At 44.4% G+C, this 24,447-nt stretch overlaps 1 protein-coding gene across 1 annotated transcript; it reads right to left on the bottom strand.

Annotated features, from left to right (window-relative positions):
- Nucleotides 1-1,808: 1,808 nt before the first annotated feature.
- On the bottom strand, nt 1,809-23,739 carry LOC135506858 (uncharacterized). Its single transcript, XM_064926263.1, has 6 exons — nt 23,235-23,739; nt 19,104-19,234; nt 12,236-12,400; nt 11,338-11,449; nt 11,049-11,146; nt 1,809-2,953 (listed from the first exon to the last, which is right to left on the bottom strand). The coding sequence occupies exons 1-6, from the start codon at nt 23,515-23,517 to the stop codon at nt 2,069-2,071; spliced, it is 1,674 nt and encodes a 557-aa protein (XP_064782335.1). The 5' UTR covers nt 23,518-23,739; the 3' UTR covers nt 1,809-2,068.
- Between the last annotated feature and the right edge of the window lie 708 nt (nt 23,740-24,447).

The raw sequence follows: 24,447 nt of genomic DNA, 5'->3' as shown, positions 1-24,447 counted from the left end.
TCTCTTACGACATTATTTTATCTCCCTTGGAAATTGGTCATTGAGACCGAATTTGGTCCCTTTAAGCTCTTTTCCCCTGTTTTTGATCAGCTCCTTTTGTTGGTAGTGTTCAAATTATGCGATGATCGGTCGGGGACCCATGGTCTTGTCGCTCTGAGCTCCAAGTCTGTGTACTCGGTGGAAAGCCACCTTGTTTACAGTCTCCATAGGAAGTTTCAAGGCGGATTGCATGAATTCTCTGGATTATTGGATGGGTCCTCAGGAATCCTAGAATATTATTTTCACGCATGCTACGACTTTGTATGTCTAGTAGCGACTCCTTCATCACCCTGTTTTCCCTGAATCGACAATCCTTGTTGGAATCCTGGATTTTTACCTTGGCTGTGAGTGTCTTGTTTTCTCTTTGGAGCGTGTTAATTTCACTCTGGCTAAACTACAAACTCCCCCTCAGCCCTGCTACCTCCTCACACAACGTTTCCAGGGTTGCATGGATTCCAGCCAGAGCACTAGCCTCTATTTCAACGGTAAGCAAATCGTCCGTGTCTGAAGATTAATCTTTTTTTGTTATTTTGTGAGGTAGTCGGATCTTTCCATGATGGAGTATGTTGTTCCTCCATTGCGTAAAGCTGTTGGTAATCGTCGATTTCCCTCAGGATCTCCTTAATATCCAGGTTGGCTCTTTACTGCAATCAGTTGTTTTACAAAAAGATAACAAGTATTTCCCACAACGACGACAGGTGTCTGTAGTACAGCCACCTAGCACTCGCAGAACACACGCAAAAAAAAAGGAACACAAACCTGCAGTCCCAGCCTTAACGGCTAACCGCATCGTGGAATCCTTAGCAACAAAACTTTAGTTCTGGTTAAAATTGATTTAATTAAAATGTTTTAACATAAACAACAAATCGAGTGTAGATGTACAATGTTCTGTTGTGCGCTCTGATGACGTATCTGATTACGAACAGTACTGTTCCTATTTTCCTATCCCTTAATTGTTTGAAACATGGACGTTTTGTCATATGAGGCATGTCTTACCTTGATTTAAAGTAACACAGCCAAAATCCCACCATATAAGCCGGGAGTCAATTATTTTATAACAACTTCATCATATTCTCCAGTTCTATTGGTTTTCTTTCTTTCATTGTCTAGCAGCCAAGGCATTATCCTTGTCATATTAGCAACCCATGATAGTTGTTGCATCTTTAGAGCTCCCCTCTTTTTACATTTCTAAACAGACCATCTGTCCATCAAATCGCTTGCATGTGCAGTGCGCATATTAGAAAGGTGTTTTCCCGCAAATTGCATTTTTGAACATTCGCACTTAGGCCTAATGACGTGCATATTGCTGCACTTAAAATGTGAAGCAATAATAGTTTATCAACATTTTCTGCTAAACATTCTGATCTGTTCCATCAGCCTTATTGATGCAGCGTATACTTCCACTGCACTACTATGATACACATCGTGGGGATTAAGAAGTGAGTATACTCAATGCACACTGAAAAATATTTGGGTATAGGTGGATAACTGCATATACCCTACACTACTGCAAAGGACGGACTTTTGCCCAAATAAGAAAAGACCAGAGAGAACAAGACAAATCAAGACACACCACTTCCGTTAACACTGAAAAGAAAGGATCTCATTGGTTGCCGTCAAAGCTCAAAGGGTGTGGCTAAATTAAAAAGGTACGCTCGCTGTTCTTTGAAATACTGTACTGCTTCTTATAATGCATGTCAAATCTGCTATGATCAGTATCTTTCAAGCTGCGAGCAATTTGTTTAGAAAAAACAGTGTGTTAACAAGAATAGAGTAGAAAGTCATAGAACAACTTTATTCCATCATCACCTCAGCAAGGTACATTTTCAACTGTTCTTGTTTTAGCCTAGGTTTATGGTCTCTCTAAAAACAGGTATTTACGCAAGCCTGTTTCAAATGACAAGTTAACAAAGAGTTAATAAGGGGTATGTGGTTAATTACCCTCTTACCCCAAGACACTTCACAATATAACTATGTCAGCTAAAGAATGGTTTCCTGACAACACCTGTGTACATCTCAAGCCACACTGCTATGATTTCTCCCCATTGTGGACACTCCTATGTCTGATGAGGTTACTCCGGAAGGGGAAGCTCTTGTAACATAGTTTGCACTTGAAAGGCCTCTCCTTGGTGTGAACGGTCTGATGCTCCTTCAAATAGTTTGCCCTAGTAAAGTGCTTCCCACATGTGGCGCAGCTGTACGGCTTGTCGCAGTCAGTCCTAATATTCGGCCTCCCACGTTGTGACCCAATGGCACCAGAGGAGGTAGAAGCAGGAGTTTTTGAGCTCCCTCCTTGACCACTTGCCATTGTTTGGGTGTTGCTGGGATTGTGTGCTATGTTATAGGCTAAATACTTCTCGTGGTGAATGCCCATCCTGACCCGGTCTGTATTGGTGGGGTAACCATGAGGTAACTGAGGAAGGCTAGACCCAGGCCCAGGATTTCTATGAACCCAGTCACTCGGCATTAGACAAGACCCTGAAGGAGAAGACAAACTTGCTGATAGACTACCACCAGGGGGGTCTCCCACCACTCTCTGTGAAGGCTGAAGCCCAGGGTGACCTGCTCTGTTCATCATGGATACTGTGGTGTTTTTATCATAGGAACAGGAGGGTCTATCTCTATCAGCCCCAGGCCCTGCTTCATCCCTGCACTGAGACTGTGAAGAGAAGGGTCTGGGCTGCAGACTGGATCCCTGACTGGAGCCTCCGTCTCTCTGATGACCACCAGGACTGAGGTTGTTCAGTCCACCTGTCCACTGGCGGTTCGGTTCCGGTTCTGACTCGGGGAGGAAGAGCGACGGCTCCTGATCCAGGATCCTGATCAGGGGCCAGGTTTTGTGACATGCCGCTTCAGAGGTCCAGTCTCTCCCGCCAGCAACACTGGATATCAGCAGGTCCTCATGGACTGCAGACTGTAAACACAAATTGTACAGAAGAGCAAATAAAGGTTAATATAAAAGAAACTCTTTATTGTAGACACAGAAACATGACATGATATTACAAAATTTTAACCACAGTCAAGCCCATCTCTAAACACTGATTCAAGTACCCAACAATATGGAGCCATTGGAGTTTATTATAAAAAATTGCTATATTAAGTATAATGGAAACTCAGTCCCTGCAATGATACAAAAATAACCAAGTCAGTCAACACATTGTTAACTTTGACCATTTTGTTGAAATTAAATACAAACACTCACATAAGTACTTTGCATGTGTGTGATGCATCTAGTGCCGTAGTGTAGTGGTAGTTAGTGATTGCCGCCTGCCTGCTTGTTGCTTGCTACTTTATGCTTTCAGCTACTGCCGCTGGCTAACCCCAAGCAACTCTGTGTAGCAAAAGGAGGAGCCATGTACTGTGCATTCAAAAAGTATTCAGACCCCTTTCCTTTCTCCACATTTTGTTATTTTACAGCCTTATATTAAATGGATTAAATAAATAAAAGTCCTCAGTCTATACACACTACGCCATGATGACAAAGCCAAAACAGATTTCTAGAAATGTTTGCACATTTATAAAAAACAAAAACAGAAATACCTTATTTACATAAGTATTCAGACCATTTGCTATGGCACTCAAAATTGAGCTCAGTGGCATCCTGTTTCCATTGATCATCCATGAGATGTTTCTATAACTTGATTTGAGTCCACCTGTGGTAAATTCAATTGCTCGGACATGATTTGGAAAGGCACACATCTGTCTATATAAGATCCCACAGTTGACAGGGCATGTCAGAACAAAAAAACAAGCCATGAGGTGGAAGAAATTCTCCATAAAGCTCCGAAACAGGATTGTGTGGAGGCACAGATCTGGGGAAGGGTGCTCAAAAAATGTCTGCAGCATTGAAGGTCCCCAAGAACACAGTGGCCTCCATCATTCTTAAATAGAAGAAGTTTGGCACCACCAAGACGCTTCCTAGAGCTGGCCGACCTGCCAAACTGAGCAATCGGGGGAGAAGGGCCTTGGTCAGGGACGTGGCCAAGAACCTGATGGTCACTCTGACAGAGCTCCAGAGTGGAGAACCTTCCAGAAGGACAACCACCTCTGCAGCACTCCACCAATCAGGCCTTTATGGTAGAGTGGTCAGATGGAAGCCACTCCTCAGTAAAAGGCACATGACAGCCCACTTGGAGTTTTCCAAAAGGCACCTAAAGGACTCTCCGGTGTGATGAAACTAAGATTGAACTCTTTGGTCTGAATGCCAAGTGTCACGTCTGGAGGAAACCTGGCACCATCCCTACGTTGAAGCATGATGGTAGCAGCGCCATGTTGTGGGGATGCTTTTCAGCGGCAGGGACTGGGAGACTGGTCAGGATCGAGGAAAAGATGAACGGAGCAAAGTACAGAGAGATCCTTGATGAAAACCTGTTCCAGAGCGCTCAGGACCTCAGACTGGGGCGAAGGTTCACCTTCCAACAGGACAACGACCCTAAGCACACAGCATAGACAACGCAGGAGTGGATTCGGGACAAGTCTCCGAATGTCCTTGAGGGGCCCAGCCAGAGTCCAGACTTGAACCCGGTCAAAAATCTCTGGAGAGTCCTGAAAATAACTGCAGACAACTCTGGGTCCTAGCTTTGGACGCAGAGAGAGTGGCACTGTCCCAGCGCAACAGCTCTCCCACTATAATCAACTCACACGCAGGTATCTCGTGCTTACACCACAGCCCTACAACAGTGGAGGAATGGCGAAGGGACAGGGAGAGATGTTCACTGGCAGTCATAGCCACGAACCTGTATGTTGGCGTTCCAGGATATTGGACACTCATCTTTGTAACCAGGACAGAGAAAATGTTCAGCAGCACCTTGGATATCTGAGCAGCCCTTTTTAGGACAGCACTGTTCAACCTAACCTAGGGAAGGGGCTAGAAAAGGTGCCTTAGAAATTGCCTGCCCTACTGAATCTGGCCAGCTTACTGTGGCTCGCAGATCGTCCCCAAATGGTAGAAACACAAGCAATGGGCCTCCAGAGTGGCGCAGAGTTCAGACTCTGTCGCAGCCGGCTGCAACCGGGAGACGCATGGGGCGGCGCACAATTGGCCTAGCATCATCCGGGTTAGGAGTGGGTTTGGACAGCAGGGATGTCCTTGTCTCATCGTGCACTAGCGACTGCTGTGGCAGGCCGGGTGCAATGCACGCTGATACGGTTGCCAGGTGTATGGTGTTTCCTCCGACACACTTGTGCACCTGGCTTCCAGGTTATAAATGGACAAAAAAAACTGTCACACATCACGAGAGAAGAACTCCCTTGCTGTCCAGAGAACTGAGCAGATGTAAGATCGACATAGCAGCTCTGAGTGAAACAAGGTAAGCTGACGATGGCACCATCACTGAATGTTTTTCTGGAAAGGGGAACCAAACGATGAAGACTAAATACAGGGGTTGGGACGTGCCAAGGGACGTGCTCCTAGGGAAACAAGTTCAAACACTTGCAGCGAAGACTGCAGAAACAGCTCAGATCGATGCAAGATCAATGGTGGATGGGACTAGCAGAATGCACACAAATGTATGCAGACACACACTGCACCAAACAGTTATTTGAATGCCTGAAAACCATTTAGAGACCGGTGAAGTCTTGCACATCACCTCAGATCAGAGACGAAACAAGTATTGCAGAGAGGTGTGTGGAACACTTAAGCAATCTCCTGAACAGACCATCCACTTTCAACCCCACAACCATAAACCTGATGCCCCAAAAGGCCATCCAACATCACCTGGACGAACCCCCTACACTTGAGGAAACTGAAAAAGCTATCCCCATGGTATCGAGTCATTCTGAGTCATCCTCAATAGGTGAACCTCTCAGAAGACAACCTCCCAGAAGCGCAATATGGATTCAAGCCTGGGTGCAGTGGATATGATATTTATCATCAGGCAAATACAAGAAAAATGTATTGAGCAAAAGATGGACCTCTACTACATGTTCATAGATCTCACCCAAGGCTTTTGACACGGTGAACAGGGGGATTATGGAAGATCCTCCACAAATTTGTCTGCCCGCAAAAACTAGTCAACATTATCCATGTACTCCATCACGATGCAAGGCCAGATCCACTGTGTTGGTGATATCTCTGAAGCTTTTCCTATCTCCAATGGCATCAAGCAAGGATTTATCTTGAGCCTGATGCTGTTCAACTTCTTTCACTGTTGTCCTCAATCTCGCCACGAAGGACCTTAACAAAGAATATACATCAGATACAGGGATGATGGTTCAATCTACAACCTGTGCAGTCTAAGAGCAAAGACCAAACCACAAGAACCCTCTATGCTGATGACTGTGCCCTACTTGCGCACACAGAGGCAGACCTCCAGTATTTATCAGACAACTTTGATAAAGCTTGGGAAAAAAACTGTAATCATCAACCATCACCCCTGTCCAACCCAGTGGTCTCCAGCATCCACCTAAGTGGAACCGAGCTCCAGAATGTCGCCCACTTCACATATCTGGGGAGCACCATCTCCAAGGACGGCTCACTTGACCCAGAAATAACTAGCAGAATTCAGAAAGCAAGCCAGTCATTGGGAAGGCTGAGGAACAGGATAACACCATCACTCTTTCCACAAAAGTGAAAATCTACAATGTGGTAGTCATCATAACTCTGTTGTATGGCTGTGAAACTTGAACCCTGTACAGTCGCCACTTCAAACAGCTGGAGATATTCCATACACAATCTCTGAGATCAATTATGGGTATCCGGTGGCAAAACAAGGTCTCCAACCTGGAGGTACTGCAGAAAGCTAAACAGCACCAGAATTGAGGCTACCGAAAACACAACCTCAAGTTCTGCAATATCCAGCCCAGCCAACTCACAGACATGTCCTCTACCCGATCCTTTGAGCAGGACAGAAACAACTATCTGCAGCCAGAGAAAAGCCGCCATACTCGCACAACCACGCTCACAACACCACCAGAAGCACGTCTGTCCCTCATGCTTCAGTCTGCTCTTCAAAACTGACTTCCGAGCAACTCAAAAACCCACAACAGAAATGACATCCACGAGTAGTCATCGTCGAAACCGACAGACTACTAGAGAGAGATAAGGGAAATTCAGTCCCTGCAATGATACAAAAATAGCCAAGGTAGCCGAAACCCAGTTAACGTTGTATTTAACAAAATGGTCACACATACTCACATAACATGAAGTACAGTACTTTTATTGCACAAATTTATATGTGACAAGTTGAATAACTTTTGTCACTATGGTAACACTTGACCTTTTCTGTAAATCTGGTACCCTCGCGTTGATAAAATGAAGTAAAGTAAACATTAATTAAGGCACTCTCATTATTTGACGATAAAACACCAGTATCAACCTAAGGTTGTCACTCTTCATCCGTGAAGCATTTTTACAGAAACCATCACACCAACCATCACCATATAATCTACTCTGCCTCATCATCATAATAATACATTATATTTGGCAGATGCCTTTCAGGGAAATCTTACATTAAAAGTAGGCCTACATTAAATAAAGTCCTGTACGAAAGATCATAAAATCAAGTGCACCAATCCAAATAATATTTAAATAAAGGACCAGATGAAACAGGTCAGATAAAAAGAGGGAGGGATTGGGTAGAGGATACGAATACAGTTTAGGGTAAGGTTTTATGTTTAAGGGGTAGGATTGGGAATAGGATACGGACCCGGTTTTGGGTGCGGGTTAGGGGGACACATATAGTGCATTAGGAAAGTATTCAGAACTTTTGACATTTTGTTACGTTACAGCATTATTCTAAAATTGATTAAATTGTTTTTCCCCCTCATTAATCTACACACAATACCCCATAATACCCCGTAATTTGTTTGCAAATAAAAAATAAGTAACAGAAATATTCAGACCCTTTACTCAGTACTTGGTTGAAGCACCTTTGGCAGCGATTACAGCCTCGAGTGACAAGTAGAATAATGGGTATGGGTATGACACTACAAGCTTGGCACACCTGTATTTGGGGAATTTCTCCCATTCTTCTCTGCAGATCTTCTCAAGCTCTGTCAGGTTGGATGGGGAGCGTCACTGCAAAGCTATTTTCAGGTCTCTTTGCTGTTGTTCTAGGATTGATTTGCACTTTTGTCACCAAAGTATGTTCATCTCTAGGAGACAGAACGCGTCTCCTTCCTGAGCGGTATGACGGCTGCGTGGTCCCATGGTGTTTATACTTGCGTACTATTGTTTGTACAGATGAACATGGTACCCTCAGGCATTTAGAAATTGCTCCCAAGGATGAACCAGATTTGTGGAGGTCTACAATTTTTTTCTGAGGTCTTGGCTGATTTCTTTTGATTTTCCCATGATGTCAAGCAAAGAGAAGAGGCACTTGAGTTTGATGGTAGGCCTTGTAATACAAATGATGTCAATCAGAAGCTTCTAAAGCCATGACATCCTTTTCTGTAATTTTCCAAGCTGATTAAAGGCACAGTCAACATAGTGTATGTAAACTTCTGACCCACTGGAATTGTGATACAGTGAATTATAAGTGAAATAGTCTGTCTGTAAACAACTGTTGGAAAAATGACTTGTGTCATGCACAAGGTAGATGTCCTAACTGACTTGCCAAAACTATAGTTTGCTAACAAGAAATTTGTGGAGTGGTTGAAAAATGAGTTAATGACTCCAACCGAAGTGTATGTAAACTTCCGACTTCAACTGTATTTAGGCTTGACATAACAAAGGGGTTGAATACTTAATTCCACTTTGACATTATGGGGGTATTGTGTCTGTAGGCCAATGTAATTGTGTAACACAACAAAAATGTGGAAAAAGTCAAAGGGTGTTAACTGAATACTTTCAAGGCACTGTAGCTATACTGAGAAGAGGCGGGGGTCGGGGGGTTAAGTAGGACAGAGTCAATGATAGACCACAGGCAATAGGTTATAGGCATCCTTGAAGAGATGTGTTTTTAGGAGGTTTTTGAATGAGAATACTGTATCTGCATATTGTATGTGTGTGTGTGTGTGGGGGGGGGGGTGCATTCCAAAGCCTGAGGCAGAGCAGTTGAAGGTTCAGGCAACCATGGTGGAGAGGCGGCAGGTAGCCTAGCATTTAAGAGTATTGGGCCAGTAACCGAAAATGTCGTTGGTTCGAATCCTTCAGCAGACTAGTTGAAAAATCTGTCGATGAGCGAGGAACTTAACCCTAATTGCTCCAGTATTGGCGGCAATAATGGCTGATCCCTGGCTGTGACCTCACTCTCCCAGGGTGTCTCAGATATATATAAAAAAAAAACATATTTCCATTTCACATCTAACACTCACACTGGTAAATCACTAATACATGCAGTGAAACAGGACAAATATAAGCACCACTTATTTGACCTGTGAATGGGGGGTGAAATGGAAACCAGCAGAGGAGGAGCAGAAGGGGCACGTGCTGGTTGAAGGTCAGAGAGGTAGGTGGGTGCCAGGTTGTGGGGTGCTTTGTAGGTGTCTGTCTTAAAGTTAATACGGGATTGCACAGGGAGCCAGTGTGGATTGATGAGGATTGGTGTGATGTGATCGGTTGATCTGGCGCAGGTGAGGATTCTGGCAGCAGAGTTCTGGACCAGTTGAAGTCGGTTGGTGAGTTTCAGAGGCAGAGTGTTGCAATAGTCCAAACGGGAAGTGACGAGGGCATGGATGAGGGTTTCGGTCCAGAGTGACACCAAGGCTTTTGACTTGTGTTGACAGAGGGACCGGGAAACTATCTATGGGGATGCGGAGGTTGTACTGGTGTAAGTAGGTGGTGGTGGATGTCATGGATTTTCAGGAACTTGTTTCACTGTTCAGGGGAGGAGTCTGCAGGGAAGCTGTCAGGAGGCTGAAGTAGGCAGTTCGCTGTGGAGAAGGGGACTTTTTGGTTGTTTTTACCAGAGTTGATGAGGTTGGAGTAGTAAGATGTTCTTGCAGCTGAGAGGGCGTTCTTTTATATTTTAACAGGTGATCTGTTTATGCTTGAGAACGACATACCAGACCAGTCCTCTTGCAGCCGTCCACTGGCTTTTAACTGGCGTATCTCGGCGGCGTACCAGGGAGCAGTGGGTGAAGGAGACTGAGCGGGTTTTGAGGGAAGTGAGGGTATCCAGGGAGGAGGAAAGGCAGTCATTGCAGTTAGTGATGAGGGGACAGGGAATAAGGACTGGGGTATGTATTAATAAGGCTCATGAGATCAGTGGGGTTTATGTCATCATACTCATTTTTTCCCTCAGTCCAGTTCCTTATACATCCAAAACCAACATAATTAACTACAAACTAACTAGTACTACATACACTATACATTGGCCATGAGCATTTTCTGCTGGTGTATCCTGAGGTAGCTCCTCTCTGACAACCTCTTCCTGCAGTGCGTACAGGCAAACATTCTCTCTCCTGTATGGACCTTAAGATGATCTTCAGGTGGGAGAACCTCTTCTCACACTGGGTGCGGCTGTAGGTTTTCTCCCCTGTGTGGACCCTCTGGTGCCTCTTCAGGTTGAACGAGCAGGAGAAACCCATGTGTAGCCTTTGGTGGAGCTCCACCTGTTTAGGGAAACTGAAGACTTTCCCACGGGAAACGCTTCTCTTTTCCACCAGATCTACTGACGGTGTTACTACTACTGTCATTTGTCAATGGGCTTGTGTATCCATTTAGTGTTGAGGCACTGGCATTGTCTGAGGTCTGGTTTAACAATAGGTGAGTGTGAGGAGAACAAAGGCCAGGTAGTGTCTGTGATGTCACAGGGTCCATGTTCCAGTTGATAGATCCTATAGAAGGAAGACTGTTAGGGGGTTAACCTGAGGAGTCATCATTCTGAATCACAACTATAGGAACAGGACGGAGCATCGCTAGCAGAGTCTGTGTCTGTTCTCTCCTACCCCTTACGGACACCTCCCCATCCCCGCGGACCAAATCCACGCCTCGCCCTGGTCTCAGCAAGTCTGTTGTCATGGAGACTAAGTTCAGACGTGGTTTTGTGTTCTACTGTCTGTTTCTGGTTGTGGTTAACAGTGTTGTTCCCCAGCCCAAAGTTGAGGACGCTGTCCCATCCACTGACCTCCACTATGTTGTCCCGCGGGCCCTTGGCGGCACCTGTCTGGGTCTGGGAATCCAAGATGGCCGCCCAGTCTCCTCTGTCATCCTCCAACCAACCACCTGCAGAAAGAGGTTATAAAATAAACATGGCAGAGAAAACTTTACATATGTGTTTTTTTTGGTCAATTACCTGGTCAAGTTCATACATTGTTTTTTTATGTAAATATAAAATTGATTTCATTTTATGTAAGTGCACCACTATTCCCATTGAAGTATATCTATTATGTTCTGTATATGTATTTCTCCCTTACCTTGCTCCCCCATCTTTATTCCACTCAGCAGATCAATGCTCTCTGGTCCGTCTTCTAATGCCTCCTCTTTGACCTGCAGCAGATCAGGCTTCCCATCCTCCATGTCTACTGACTGTAAAGGATACAGAGTGAGAGGATGTTGGATCAAGAATGAGGGATTGCTATGAGTACTATGCAAACGTGTTAATTGATTTGATTAGTTAACAGTCTTTAATGGTTTGATAATTCAAAGACATGGTCCCACACTTAAGACAACATGAATCAAGACCTGGGCCCGTATCCACTGTTGGGTTTTGAGAATGTGAAATATACTTATTCATGTCACTGATGGAGTGCTGAGGTTTAGAGGGTCTACACCAGAAGTTAAGGGTTATAGGAGGAAGGTACATAGTGTGTGCAATTAAGCTCGGAATGTGTTGAGTGCTGGGAAGCGATTACATGTGGCAGGCATTGATAAGGGAAGAGAGCCATGGATTAGTGACGGAGGGGGGGTTGAGGTCAGGTCAGCTTAAGGGAGAAATAGAAGTTTATGGCCCATATCACTAGTGTCCTGCCTAGCAGTAAAGAACAATGTTTGTACAGATGGGTAGGAGATGGGTAGGAGGAGACTCAGCCTAGGAGAAAGGGTTAAATATCAGTGCTTGTGTGAAATGTCTTTTGTCTGAATCCAGCTGTTTGGTTAAGCTTCTCTAGTGTCCGTCGAGTTATTTACTCTGAAAATAAGAACCTAACACCACAAAGCATCTAAGAGTAAGAGTGCTGATCCCCCACTTGTCTATATAGTCTTATTCATTAAGATCTAAAAGGCAAATGCAAAACTGATCCAAGATCAGCACTCTGATCTTTGTGGATACAGATCCTGACCTATCATTCCGACAGTAGTTCACAGTGGGCTCACCTCAGCGAGACTGTGTGTGGTCCTGTGCTGCTCAGCTGGTTCCTCTGTGGGTTCAGGAGGAGGTGTTGTCTGGTTGTCCTCCATGACCATGGTCCCCTCAGGGTTCCCCAGACCCTCCTCACACCCCTCCTCCTTCACCAGCAGCGCCTCTGGACTCTCCTCCTCCTGGAAGAGACAGGTGATACAGATTACACAGAAATGCACTCCCTCAGGTACGTAAACACAGATAATAACCACACTTTCAACATGGAGTGTTTACCCATCCCCACTGTTTGAGTCCTATACTGTAGTTACAGAATGACTTCATTGTTAAACCCATCATGGTGGACATAAGATGTTGTGATGTACATTTTGACGTGTACAGTAGGTGTTTGTTAGTGTGTGGATATATTTTTAAGTGTATATTGGTTATATAGCGCTGTCATGTTTATGCAGAATAGACTGAGATCAGATGTGATGCATACTAAATAGAGTCTCAATGAAAGTCTGAATAAAACGTCCCATTTTGTGTTCATTAAACAAACAAGTTTTAAATGACACCATATGAAAACCACACATACCCGTCTCAACAAAAAAATGTGCATGAACTTGATAAACTGTGGGGGCTGTGGTATATGGAGGGGGTGGTATATGGCCAATATACCACGGCTAAGGGCTGTTCTTAGGCACGATGCAACGCGGAATGCTAGGACACAGCCCTTAGCCGTGGTGTATTGGGCATATATCACAAACCCCCGAGGTGCCTTATTGCTATGATAAACTGGTTACCAACGTAATTAGAGCAGTAAAAATAAATGTTTTGTCATACCCGTGGTATACAGTCTGATATACCATGGCTTTCAGCCAATCAGCTTTCAGGGCTCGAAACCACCCAGTTTATAACAGGCTATAGGCCTAGGCTGTACAAAGTGCATGCTCGGAGAAGCACAGGGAAAAGTTATGCGTCGAACTTCGTTCCCGAGTTTTTGCGCTGCTGGGATGGTGTAAATAAAAACTAGGCTACACTGCAAGTGATATTCCAATCATGAGCCCCGGCCTTCCCTGCTCTTGCTGATGTAAACATTTTTGTGCTGTCTAACTAATGGCTGTGCTGTGTATGGTGGCACTTCACGAGGCAAGTCAAAGGCTTCTTCAGAAAATCATTTTTGATTTGTCCATAAAATGCAATATACTGCATCTGTGGAGGGGCTGGTAAAGGGTGGACCTAGTGCTAAAGCAGGATTTAACTGTACTGATTGATTTTGATGCTGTTGTCTGTGGTGAAAGTTAACTGTGGAGAGGACCGTACTAGAGGTCGACCGATTATGATTTTTCAATGCCGATACCGATTATTGAAGGACCAAAAAAAGCCGATACCAATTAATCGGGCGATTTAAAAAAATGTATTTGTAATAATGACAATTACAACAATACTGAATGAACACTTATTTTAACTTAATATAATACACCAATAAAATCAATTTAGCATCAAATAAATAATGAAACATGTTCAATTTGGTTTAAATAATGCAAAAACCAAGTGTTGGGAGAAGAAAGTAAAAGTGCAATATGTGCCATGTAAGAAAGCTAACGTTTAAGTTCCTTGCTCAGAACATGAGAATATATGAAAGCTGGTGGTTCCTTTTAACACGAGTTTTCAATATTCCCAGGTTTTTAGGTTGTAGTTATTATAGGAATTATAGGACTATTTCTCTCTATAGCATTTGTATTTAATATACCTTTGACTATTGGATGTTCTTATAGGCACTTTAGTATTGCCAGTGTAACAGTATGGCTTCCGTCCCTCTCCTTGCTCCTACCTGGGCTCGAACCAGGAACACAACGACAACAGCCACCCTCGAAGCAGCGTTACCCATTGCTCCACAAAAGCCGTGGCCCATGCAGAGCAAGGGGAACAACCACTCCAAGTCTCAGAGCGAGTGAAGTTTGAAACGCTATTAGCACGCACCCCGGTAACTAGCTAGCCATTTCACATCGGTTACACCAGCCTAATCTCGGGAGTTGATAGGCTTGAAGTCATAAACAGCTGCTGGCAAACGCACAAAAGTGCTGTTTGAATGAATGCTTAAGAGCCTGTTGCTGCCTACCATCACTCAGTCAGACTGCTCTATCAAATCATAGACTTAGTTATAACATGATAACACACAGAAATACGAGCCTTAGGTCATTAATATGGTCGAATCCGGAAACTATCATCTCGAAAACAAGACGTTTATTCTTTCAGTGAAATGCGGAACCGTTCTGTATTTTATCTAACCGGTGGCATCCATAAGTCTGTTACATTGCACAACCTTCAATGTTATGTCATAATTACGTAAAATTCTGGCAAATTAGGCGGCCCAAACTGTTGCATATACACTGACTCTGAGTGCAATGAACGCAAGAGAAGTGACACAATTTCACCTGGTTTATATTGCCTGCTAACCTGGATTTCTTTTAGCTAAATATGCAGGTTTAAAAATATATACTTCTGTGTATTGATTTTAAGAAAGGTATTGATGTTTATGGTTAGGTACACATTGGAGCAACGATACACACCGCATTGATTATATGCAACGCAGGACACGCTAAATAAAATAGTAGTATCATCAATCATGTGTCGTTAACTAGTGATTATGATTGATTGTTTTATATAAGATAAGTTTAATGCTAGCTAGCAACTTACCTTGGCTTAATGCATTCGCGTAACAGGCAGTCTCCTCGTGGAGTGCAATGAGAGGCAGGTGGTTAGAGTGTTGGACTAAAAATCTGTCGTTCTGCCCCTGAACAAGGCAGTTAACCCACCGTTCCTAGGCCATTATTGAAAATAAGAATGTGTTCTTAACTGACTTGCCTAGTTAAAGATTAAATAAAGGTGTAAAAAATAAAAATCGGCCAAATCGGTGTCCAAAAATAACGATTTCCGATTGTTATGAAAACTTGAAATCAGCCATTCCGATTAATCGGTCGACCTCTAGACCGTACTGATAAATGCATAGATCTGAATAACTGGACACAACAGATGAGAAATGAAAATAATGCTGTTGAACCACCAAATCTGAAACAAATTGTATGGGGGTGGCAGGGATGTTGGCGAGGACCAGAAAGTTAATCATAATTCATTTTTTAAATACATTTTTGGGTTACCATGCTATTTCAACGGCAATACATTCTGTTATGCAGCATAATGAAACATTTAATTTCCAATTTTGGGAGGAAGTTGCGAAAACTTTGCAATGGCGGATTGGAAAACTGTTTGTCACTAAACGTTGTGTCAAATCTTAGTCATATTTGGGACAAGAATAGAGGTCATATTTATACATTCTATTGCTAGTGACAAGGTGAAATTAAACAAAATGGTACAAACAGAGAATGTATATGAGGCCCAGCTACAAAACCTACTGCCTGTAGAGAGTTTAAATGAGGGAATGTCAACTGCTCAGAGAAGACCCTCAGGCTGCCAACTTAATATGCAAAATGTACACACTTTTGAGGATAAGGAGGTCTCCAAGAGTGTCAGTGGTGCAGCCACCCAAGATATTGGGAATGAATACTACCACATAGTGACAAAGTTGTAGTAGAGGTTTATCAGATGAGGAAATCGTAGTGGTGGGCACCAATATCGATAATTTTATATAATATCGATACCATTTGATATTGATATGAGTGAGGCATATCATGATATTGGTTTATTCTTCCTTTTAACCTACACAGTTCTCTAAAAAAAAAGCACACGACTGTTCCTGCATGAACAAAACCCTCTCACTACTTAGCATACTTTAAAAAAAACTAACGCTGAAAAGGCTGCCTGGCATACTTAATTGCCTGCTGATGGACCGTCAATTGTGATGTCAGTGGGTGAACAGGCTGTGGCTCGAGTAGTTGTTGTCCTTTTTGGCATTCCTGTGACATCGGGTGCTGTAAGTGTCATGGAGGGCAGGTAGTTCACCCCCGGTGATGCGTTGTGCAGACCGCACCACCCTCTGGAGAGCCTTGCAGTTGAGGGCGGTGCAGTTTCCGGTACCAGGCTATGATACAGCCCGACAGGATGTTTTCGATTATGCATCTGTAAAAGTTGGTGAAGGTTTTAGGTGACAAGCCAAATTTCTTCAGCCTCATGAGGTGGTGTTGCGCCTTCTTCACCACACTGTCTGTGTGAGTGGACCATTTCAGTTTGTCTGTAATGTGTACACCGAGGAACTTAAAACGTTCCACCTTTCTACTGCTGTCTCTTCGATGTGGATAGGGGTGTGCTCCCTCTGCTGTTTCCTGAAGTCCACGATCATCTCCTGTGTTTTGTTGACGTTGAGTAAGAGTTGTTTTCCTGACACCACACTCCTGAGTGCCCTCACCTCCTCCCTGTAGGCTGTCTCGTCTTTGTTGGTAATCAAGGCCACTACTATTGTGTCGTCTGCAAACATGATTAAGTTGGAGGCGTGCATGGCCATGCAGTCGTGGGTGAACAGGGAGTACAGGAGGGGGCTGAGCACGCACACTTGTGGGGCCCCAGTGTTGAGGGTTAGCGAAGTGGAGATGTTGTTTCCTACCGTCACCACCTCGGGGTGGCCCGTCAGAAAGTCCAGGACACAATTGCACAGGACGGGTTGAGACCCAGGGCCTCCAGCTTGATGATGAGCTTGGAGGGTACTATGGTGTTGAATGCTAAGCTGTAGTCAATGAACAGCATTCTTACATAGATATTCCTTTTGTCCAGATGGGATAGGGCAGTGTGCAGTGTGATGGCGATTGCGTTGTCTGTGGACCTGTTGGGGCGGTATGCAAACTGAAGTGGGTCTAGGGTGGCCGGTAAGGTGGAGGTGATATGATCCTTGACTAGTCTCTCAAGTTCAGTTTAGTTCAGTTATCTTTGCTTTCTTGGGTACTGGAACAATGTTAGCCATTTTTAAGCATGTGGGGACAATAGACTGGGATAGTGAGTGATTGAACACACCAGCCAGCTGGTCTGGGAATGCTTTGAAGATGCGGCTCGGTATGCCATCTGGGCCAGCAGCCTTTCGAGGGTTAACACATTTAAATGTTTTACTCGTGTCGGGGGGGTGGGGTGGCAGTCCTTTTTAGCGGGCCACGACGGTGACACAGTATTATCCTCAAAGCGGATAATACACGTCACGGACACCGACGTCACAACTTCCAGTTTGTCTGGAAGCGTGACGTCGGTGTCCGTGACGTGGTTGGATTTCTTTTTGTAGTCCGTTATTTTCTGTAGACCCTGCAACATGCGTCTTGTGTCTGAGCCGTAGAATTGCGACTCCACCTTGTCCTTGTACTGGCATTTCACATGTTTGATTGCCTTGCGGAGGGAATAGCTTATATTCAGACATATTCCCAGACCTCTTTCCATGGTTAAATGCAGTGGATCGCGCTTTCAGTTTTGTACAATGCCACCATCAATACACAGTTTCTGTTTAGGGTAGGTTTTAATAGTCACAGTGGGTACCACATCTCCAATGCACTTTTTTATAAACGCACTCACTGAGTCAGCGTATAGGTCGATGTTGTTCTCGGAGGCTGACCGGAACATATTCCAGTCTGCGTGATCAAAACAAGCTTGAAGCGTTGCTTCCGATTGGTCGGACCAGCGTTGAATGGTTCTCGTCACTGGTACATTCTGTTTGAGTTTCTGCCTATAAGACCGAAGGAGCAAGATGGTGCCGTGGTCAGATTTGCCAAAGGCATGGTGGGGGAGGGCTTTGTATGCATCACGGAAACTAGAAAAGCAGTGGTCGAGGGTATTGAGCATGCGTGTAGCACAGTCAATATGCTGGAAGAATTTAGGTAGACTTGTTCTCAAATTTGCTTTGATAAAATCCCCAGCTACAATAAATGCAGCCTTGGGATGTATGGTTTCCAGTTTGCATTTTGTCCAGTGAAGTTCCATGATGACCGTCTTGGCGTCTGCTTGAGGGTGAATGTACACAGCTGTGACTATAACTGACGAGAATTCTCTTGGTAGGGAAATTGGCCGGCACTTGATTGTAAGGAATTCTGGATCGGGTGAACAGAAGGACTTGGGGCATTGGAAGGTGGTCTCTACAGAACATACTGAGTACTCCCAACCTGAATTTTACCTCTACACATAGAATAGTTTATTTCTCTACAAGCCAATATGTAATTTATAGGCCTACAGTGTATTGCATTGGGACCAATAGAGTAGGTGGAGGAGGAAGTGTTCCTGTATATAGACCTCAGTCCCCCATGAAATAACACCATATATAGATTCTGTTTTAAATCCACATTTAATATCACTTAAATATGCACAAATATGAATCATTGTTAATGTTAAGACAATTATTTTTCAAATCATGAATAAATACAGGTTGACACTTTACGTGCGTGCGGACCTGCCTGGTGTGTTCCTTGTTCTTCATGATGCTCTCTGCGCTTTTAACGGACCTCTGAGACTATCACAGTGCAGGTGCATTTATACGGAGACTTGATTACACACAGGTGGATTGTATTTATCATCATTAGTCATTTAGGTCAACATTGGATCATTCAGAGATCCTCACTGAACTTCTGGAGAGAGTTTGCTGCACTGAAAGTAAAGGGGCTGAATAATTTTGCACGCCCAATTTTCAGTTTTTGATTTGTTAAAAAAGTTTGAAATATCCAATAAATGTCGTTCCACTTCATGATTGTGTCCCACTTGTTGTTGATTCTTCACAAAAAAATACAGTTTTATATCTTTATGTTTGAAGCCTGAAATGTGGAAAAAGGTCGCAAAGTTCAAGGGGGCCGAATACTTTCGCAAGGCACTGTACATTAGGATGCACATGTGTGCAAATTAATAGCTATGTGGAGCCTTTCTGAAATAAAACAGGCCAAATTTGATGTACTGTAACTTTTAATGCAACACTATTACACTAACCTCTATCACAATAACATGCTGGGTTGAGGTTCCACTCTCCTCATCTATAGATATGGGTTGGTCATCTCTCCACGCGTTGTGTCCCGCTGGCTTCGCAAAGCTCCTGTGGCCTCCAGTGAGATGTCCTTCACCTGAGAAAATGATTGGGTAAAAGGGGTGGTTAAATGATGTACTGTCAATGCTCAATTGTATAGTGTACATTATTACATTTACATTACATTTAAGTCATTTAGCAGACGCTCTTATCCAGAGCGACTTACAAATTGGTGAATTCACCTTCTGACATCCAGTGGAACAGCCACTTTACAATAGTGCATCTAAATCAGTTAAGGGGGGGGGGGGTGAGAAGGATTACTTTATCCTATCCTAGGTATTCCTTGAAGAGGTGGGGTTTCAGGTGTCTCCGGAAGGTGGTGACTGAGTTTTGGTGGGCGGCCCTCTCTTGGCAGGTTTGTTGTGGTGCCATATTTTTTATTTTTATATAATGGATTTAATGGTGTTCCGTGGGATGTTCAAAGTTTCTGATATTTTTTTATAACCCAACCCTGATCTGTACTTCTCCACAACTATGTCCCTGACCTGTTTGGAAAGCTCCTGGTTCTTCATGGTGCCGCTTGCTTGGTGGTGCCCTGTGCTTAGTGGTGTTGCAGACTCTGGGGCCTTTCAGAACAGGTGTGTATATATACACTGAGATCATGTGACACTTAAATAAAGTCCACCTGTGTGCAATCTAACTAATTATGTGACTTGTGAAGGTAATTGGTTGCACCAGATCTCATGTAGGGCCGTCATAGCAAGGTGGGTGAAGACATATGCAGGCACCACCTTTCATTTTTTTTTAAGTTTTTTTTTCTTCACTTCACCAATTTGGACTATTTTGTGCATGTCCATTACATGAAATGGAAATAAAAATCTATTTATAATGTAATGTAATGCAACAAAATAGGAAAAACACCAAGGGGAATTAATACTTTTGCAAGGCACTGTATTAGCAAAAGTCTGGGAGTTTGTCATTCTTAAGTAACCCTCCGTTATGGATGCTACAGAGTCTGAAATAAACATTTAAATCATAAAGATGTGTTCATGGCATTCTATCATAACACATTTGTTGTCATTTGGAATGCTTTAAAATGTCAGCAGAAGATATAGTACCTTAGGATTGCATAATCATTAGGTAGGCTGAATAGTATACACAGCCAGGCACCACACCCTAATAGATACTTTATCTTAATATATACCAGACATTAGGAGCAACTTCCTAATATTACGACATGAGGCCGTGCAGTATCATGCTCAAAACATGAGGTGATCGCGATGAGGATGAATGGCACAACAATGGGCCTCAGGATCTCGTCACGCTATTGCTGTGCGTTCAAATGCCATCGATAAAATGCAATTGTGTTCATTGTCTGTAGCTTATGCCTGCCCATACCATAACCCCACCGCCACCATGGGGCACTCAGTTCACAACGTTGACATCAGCAAACCGCTCACCCACACTACTCCATACACGTGGTCTGCGGTTGTTAGACCAGTTGGACGTACTGCCACATTCTCTACAACGTTGGAGGCGGCTTATGGTAAAGAAATGAACATTAAATTATCTTGCATCAGGTGGACTGGATGTAAACAAATTTGTACACAACATGAGAGAAATATGCTCTTTGTGTGTATTGAAAATGTCTCAGCTCTTTTTATTTCAGCTCATGAAACCAACACTTTACATGTTGCGTTTATATTTTCTGTTCAGTATAGTACCGCCATATGACAAATGCATTTCATATTTTCCAAGAGAATCTTAACGAGAGCACCTCGTTTTCCAGACAATTGCACCAGTAAAGGTCTGAAGAATACATCTCAAAGCAAGCACACACAATATGGATCCGTTATGGATGTTACACCATAACGCTGAAACGGTGAGAAACCAATTACAGACCATAGAAAACCTTGATGAAAGTTACAGAGAACGTTTCAAGATGATCCGATGTAACGTGTTACAAACAGGTTTCATAACAAAACGTTACGGATGTTCCATTGCCTGTCCCAGTCACCCCCCCCCCCCCATCTTTACAAGACTGTCGATCAATACAGCTCAATATACAACACAATACAGCTCAATACCGCTGGACTGAAATGGGTTTAGACGAGGTCGTAAATACAGTTCAACGTCGACTCTGAAGTGTCGGCTGGTGGTGAGAGATGGATGGAGAAATGGACTGAAGATGAGAAAGGCAGAATGTTTGTGAACAAAAAGTGTGTGTGCATTGCATGCACGTGTGCGTCTGTGTCCACACACACCCAAGGTCTGCTGATGCAGATGAAAGCAGGTTGCTGCAAAAGCCAACTTTTCATCAGCGGAGAAGAGAACCCCACCACTGCACTGCCACTGCAGAGTCCCCTGGAGACCTCTCCACCATCCCTCTCTTCTGTTACTCAAAGGCCACTATGAGAACCCCACCACTGCACTGCCACTGCAGAGTCCCCTGGAGACCTCTCCACCATCCCTCTGTCCTGTTACTCAAAGGCCACTATGAGAACCCCACCACTGCACTGCCACTGCAGAGTCCCCTGGAGACCTCTCCACCATCCCTCTCTCCTGTTACTCAAAGGCCACTATGAGAACCCCACCACTGCACTGCCACTGCAGAGTCCCCTGGAGACCTCTCCACCATCCCTCTGTCCTGTTACTCAAAGGCCACTAGGAGAACCCCACCACTGCACTGCCACTGCAGAGTCCCCTGGAGACCTCTCCACCATCCCTCTGTCCTGTTACTCAAAGGCCACTATGAGAACCCCACCACTGCACTGCCACTGCAGAGTCCCCTGGAGACCTCTCCACCATCCCTCTCTTCTGTTACTCAAAGGCCACTATGAGAACCCCACCACTGCACTGCAGAGTCCCCTGGAGACCTCTCCACCATCCCTCTCTCCAGTTACTCAAAGGCCACTATGAGAACCCCACCACTGCACTGCCACTGCAGAGTCCCCTGGAGACCTCTCCACCATCCCTCTCTCCTGTTACTCAAAGGCCACTATGAGAACCCCACCACTGCACTGCCACTGCAGAGTCCCCTGGAGACCTCTCCACCATCCCTCTCTTCTGTTACTCAAAGGCCACTATGAGAACCCCACCACTGCACTGCAGAGTCCCCTGGAGACCTCTCCACCATCCCTCTGTCCTGTTACTCAAAGGCCACTATGAGAACCCCACCACTGCACTGCCACTGCAGAGTCCCCTGGAGACCTCTCCACCATCCCTCTGTCCTGTTACTCAAAGGCCACTATGAGAACCCCACCACTGCACTGCCACTGCAGAGTCCCCTGGAGACCTCTCCACCATCCCTCTCTTCTGTTACTCAAAGGCCACTATGAGAACCCCACCACTGCACTGTCACTGCAGAGTCCCCTGGAGACCTCTCCACCATCCCTCTGTCCTGTTACTCAAAGGCCACTATGAGAACCCCACCACTGCACTGCCACTGCAGAGTCCCCTGGAGACCTCTCCACCATCCCTCTCTCCTGTTACTCAAAGGCCACTATGAGAACCCCACCACTGCACTGCCACTGCAGAGTCCCCTGGAGACCTCTCCACCATCCCTCTGTCCTGTTACTCAAAGGCCACTATGAGAACCCCACCACTGCACTGCCACTGCAGAGTCCCCTGGAGACCTCTCCACCATCCCTCTCTTCTGTTACTCAAAGGCCACTATGAGAACCCCACCACTGCACTGCAGAGTCCCCTGGAGACCTCTCCACCATCCCTCTCTCCAGTTACTCAAAGGCCACAAGTAACACTTCTTATGACTTCTTGATATACTATTTATTGATTGATTATGTTCCATGTGTCACATTCTTTTTGAGTATGATAATAGGACATTCAGTAAATCAATAATCTACTTGGAATATGATCTTGTCTTTGTGCAAGAATAATTTGTTCATAATTGGCCTGCCTCGTAAAACAAACAAAGCTCAAATAAAAAAGTTGTGGATGATAGGTAAGTAATAAGGCTAAGTATTGCATACTATCCAAAAACTGTCCAAGACCAAATTCTGGACAACACATCTGAACACACGTGCGCAGAGGAGAACCGGGCGACAGGCCCCGAAGCATCGGCCTTCTACAAAATGTACCTCTTGCCATTCCTCTGTATCGATCGAGGATCTTGACACTACTGGGACGACTGGCGAGGGCGCGCTCTCGGATTGTCCTTTCTGCGCGCTCCCGTGCCATCTTCAGTTCCATTAGCTGAAGTTTCCTCCGCAATGCCCTGTTTTCTTTCTGGCTTTGAGTTATTTCCAAACGAAACACTGCATAGTCGTCGTCTACGAGTTTACAGATATCTGCCACGGCTGAATTCGCTAGCACCTCCATGATGGAGGCTATTTGAGAGTGAAAAACCATACAGTTAGCCATTGTTACTTTTAGCTAACGTTAGCTGGCTAGCGTTACCTATATAACGTCTATCAACCAAGTCCTTAAACCAACGCGAATTAAATACAACATCGGGTAAGTATGTGATGCTGTGCAGTTAAATTAGTCATATTTTGAGTTCCCTCGTGTTAATAAACGTCTAAAATAACAATAAAAACGCTGACGTGGAAGTGCTTCTTGGTCATTGTTTACTTCCGTTTTCGCTCTTCTTCATTTGCGTTTCCAGCAAACGAGATGCTGTATTGCTGCCTTTCTCAGGTCAGAGTGCGAATTACACATTTCAATACACTACATGACCAAAAGTATTTGGTCACCTGCTCGTGGAACATCTCATTCCAAAACCTTGGGCATTAATATGGAGTTGGTCCCCAGTTGTATCTATAACAGCCTCCACTTTTCTGTGAAGGCTTTCCACTAGATGTTGGAACATTGCTGCAGGGAATTGCTTCCATTCAGCCACAAGTGCATTAGTGAAGTCAGACACGGATGTTGGACAATTAGGCCTCAAATTCATCCCTAAGGTGTTTGATGGGGTTGAGGTCAGGGCTCTGCAGGCCAGTCAAGTTCCTCCACACCGATCTCGACAAACCATTTCTGTATCGACCTCGCTTTGTGCATGGGGGCATTATCATGCTGAAACAGGAAAAGCGTTCCCAAAAACTGTTGCCACAAAGTTGGAAGCACAGAATCGTCTAGTATGCTGTAGCGTTAAGATTTCCCTTCCCTGGAACTAAGGGGCCCAGCCCAAACCATTAAAATCATCCCCAGACCATTATTCCCACCCCAGACCATTATTCCCACCTCCACCAAATTTTACAGTAAGCACTATGCATTGGGGCAGGTAGCATTCTCCTGGCATCCGCCAAACCCAGATTTTGACACTAGAAATAATGGTTGTTTTTAAATGGCCTG

This window comes from Oncorhynchus masou, chromosome 20 (assembly GCF_036934945.1).
Source record: "Oncorhynchus masou masou isolate Uvic2021 chromosome 20, UVic_Omas_1.1, whole genome shotgun sequence".
NCBI classification, from domain to species: Eukaryota; Metazoa; Chordata; class Actinopteri; order Salmoniformes; family Salmonidae; genus Oncorhynchus; species Oncorhynchus masou.
The sequence above is the reverse complement of the archived record's forward strand: the minus strand, read 5'-3'. Positions and strand labels throughout refer to the sequence as shown.

Coding starts and splice junctions, on each gene's coding strand:
- LOC135506858 (XM_064926263.1), bottom strand. CDS start 23,517: ATGGCTAACTGTATGGTTTTTCACTCTCAAATAGCCTCCATCATGGAG. Junction 12,401..19,103: donor AGCATGTTATTGTGATAGAG/GTTAGTGTAATA, acceptor TGTCTCTTCCAG/GAGGAGGAGAGTCCAGAGGC. Junction 11,450..12,235: donor CCACACACAGTCTCGCTGAG/GTGAGCCCACTG, acceptor TATCCTTTACAG/TCAGTAGACATGGAGGATGG.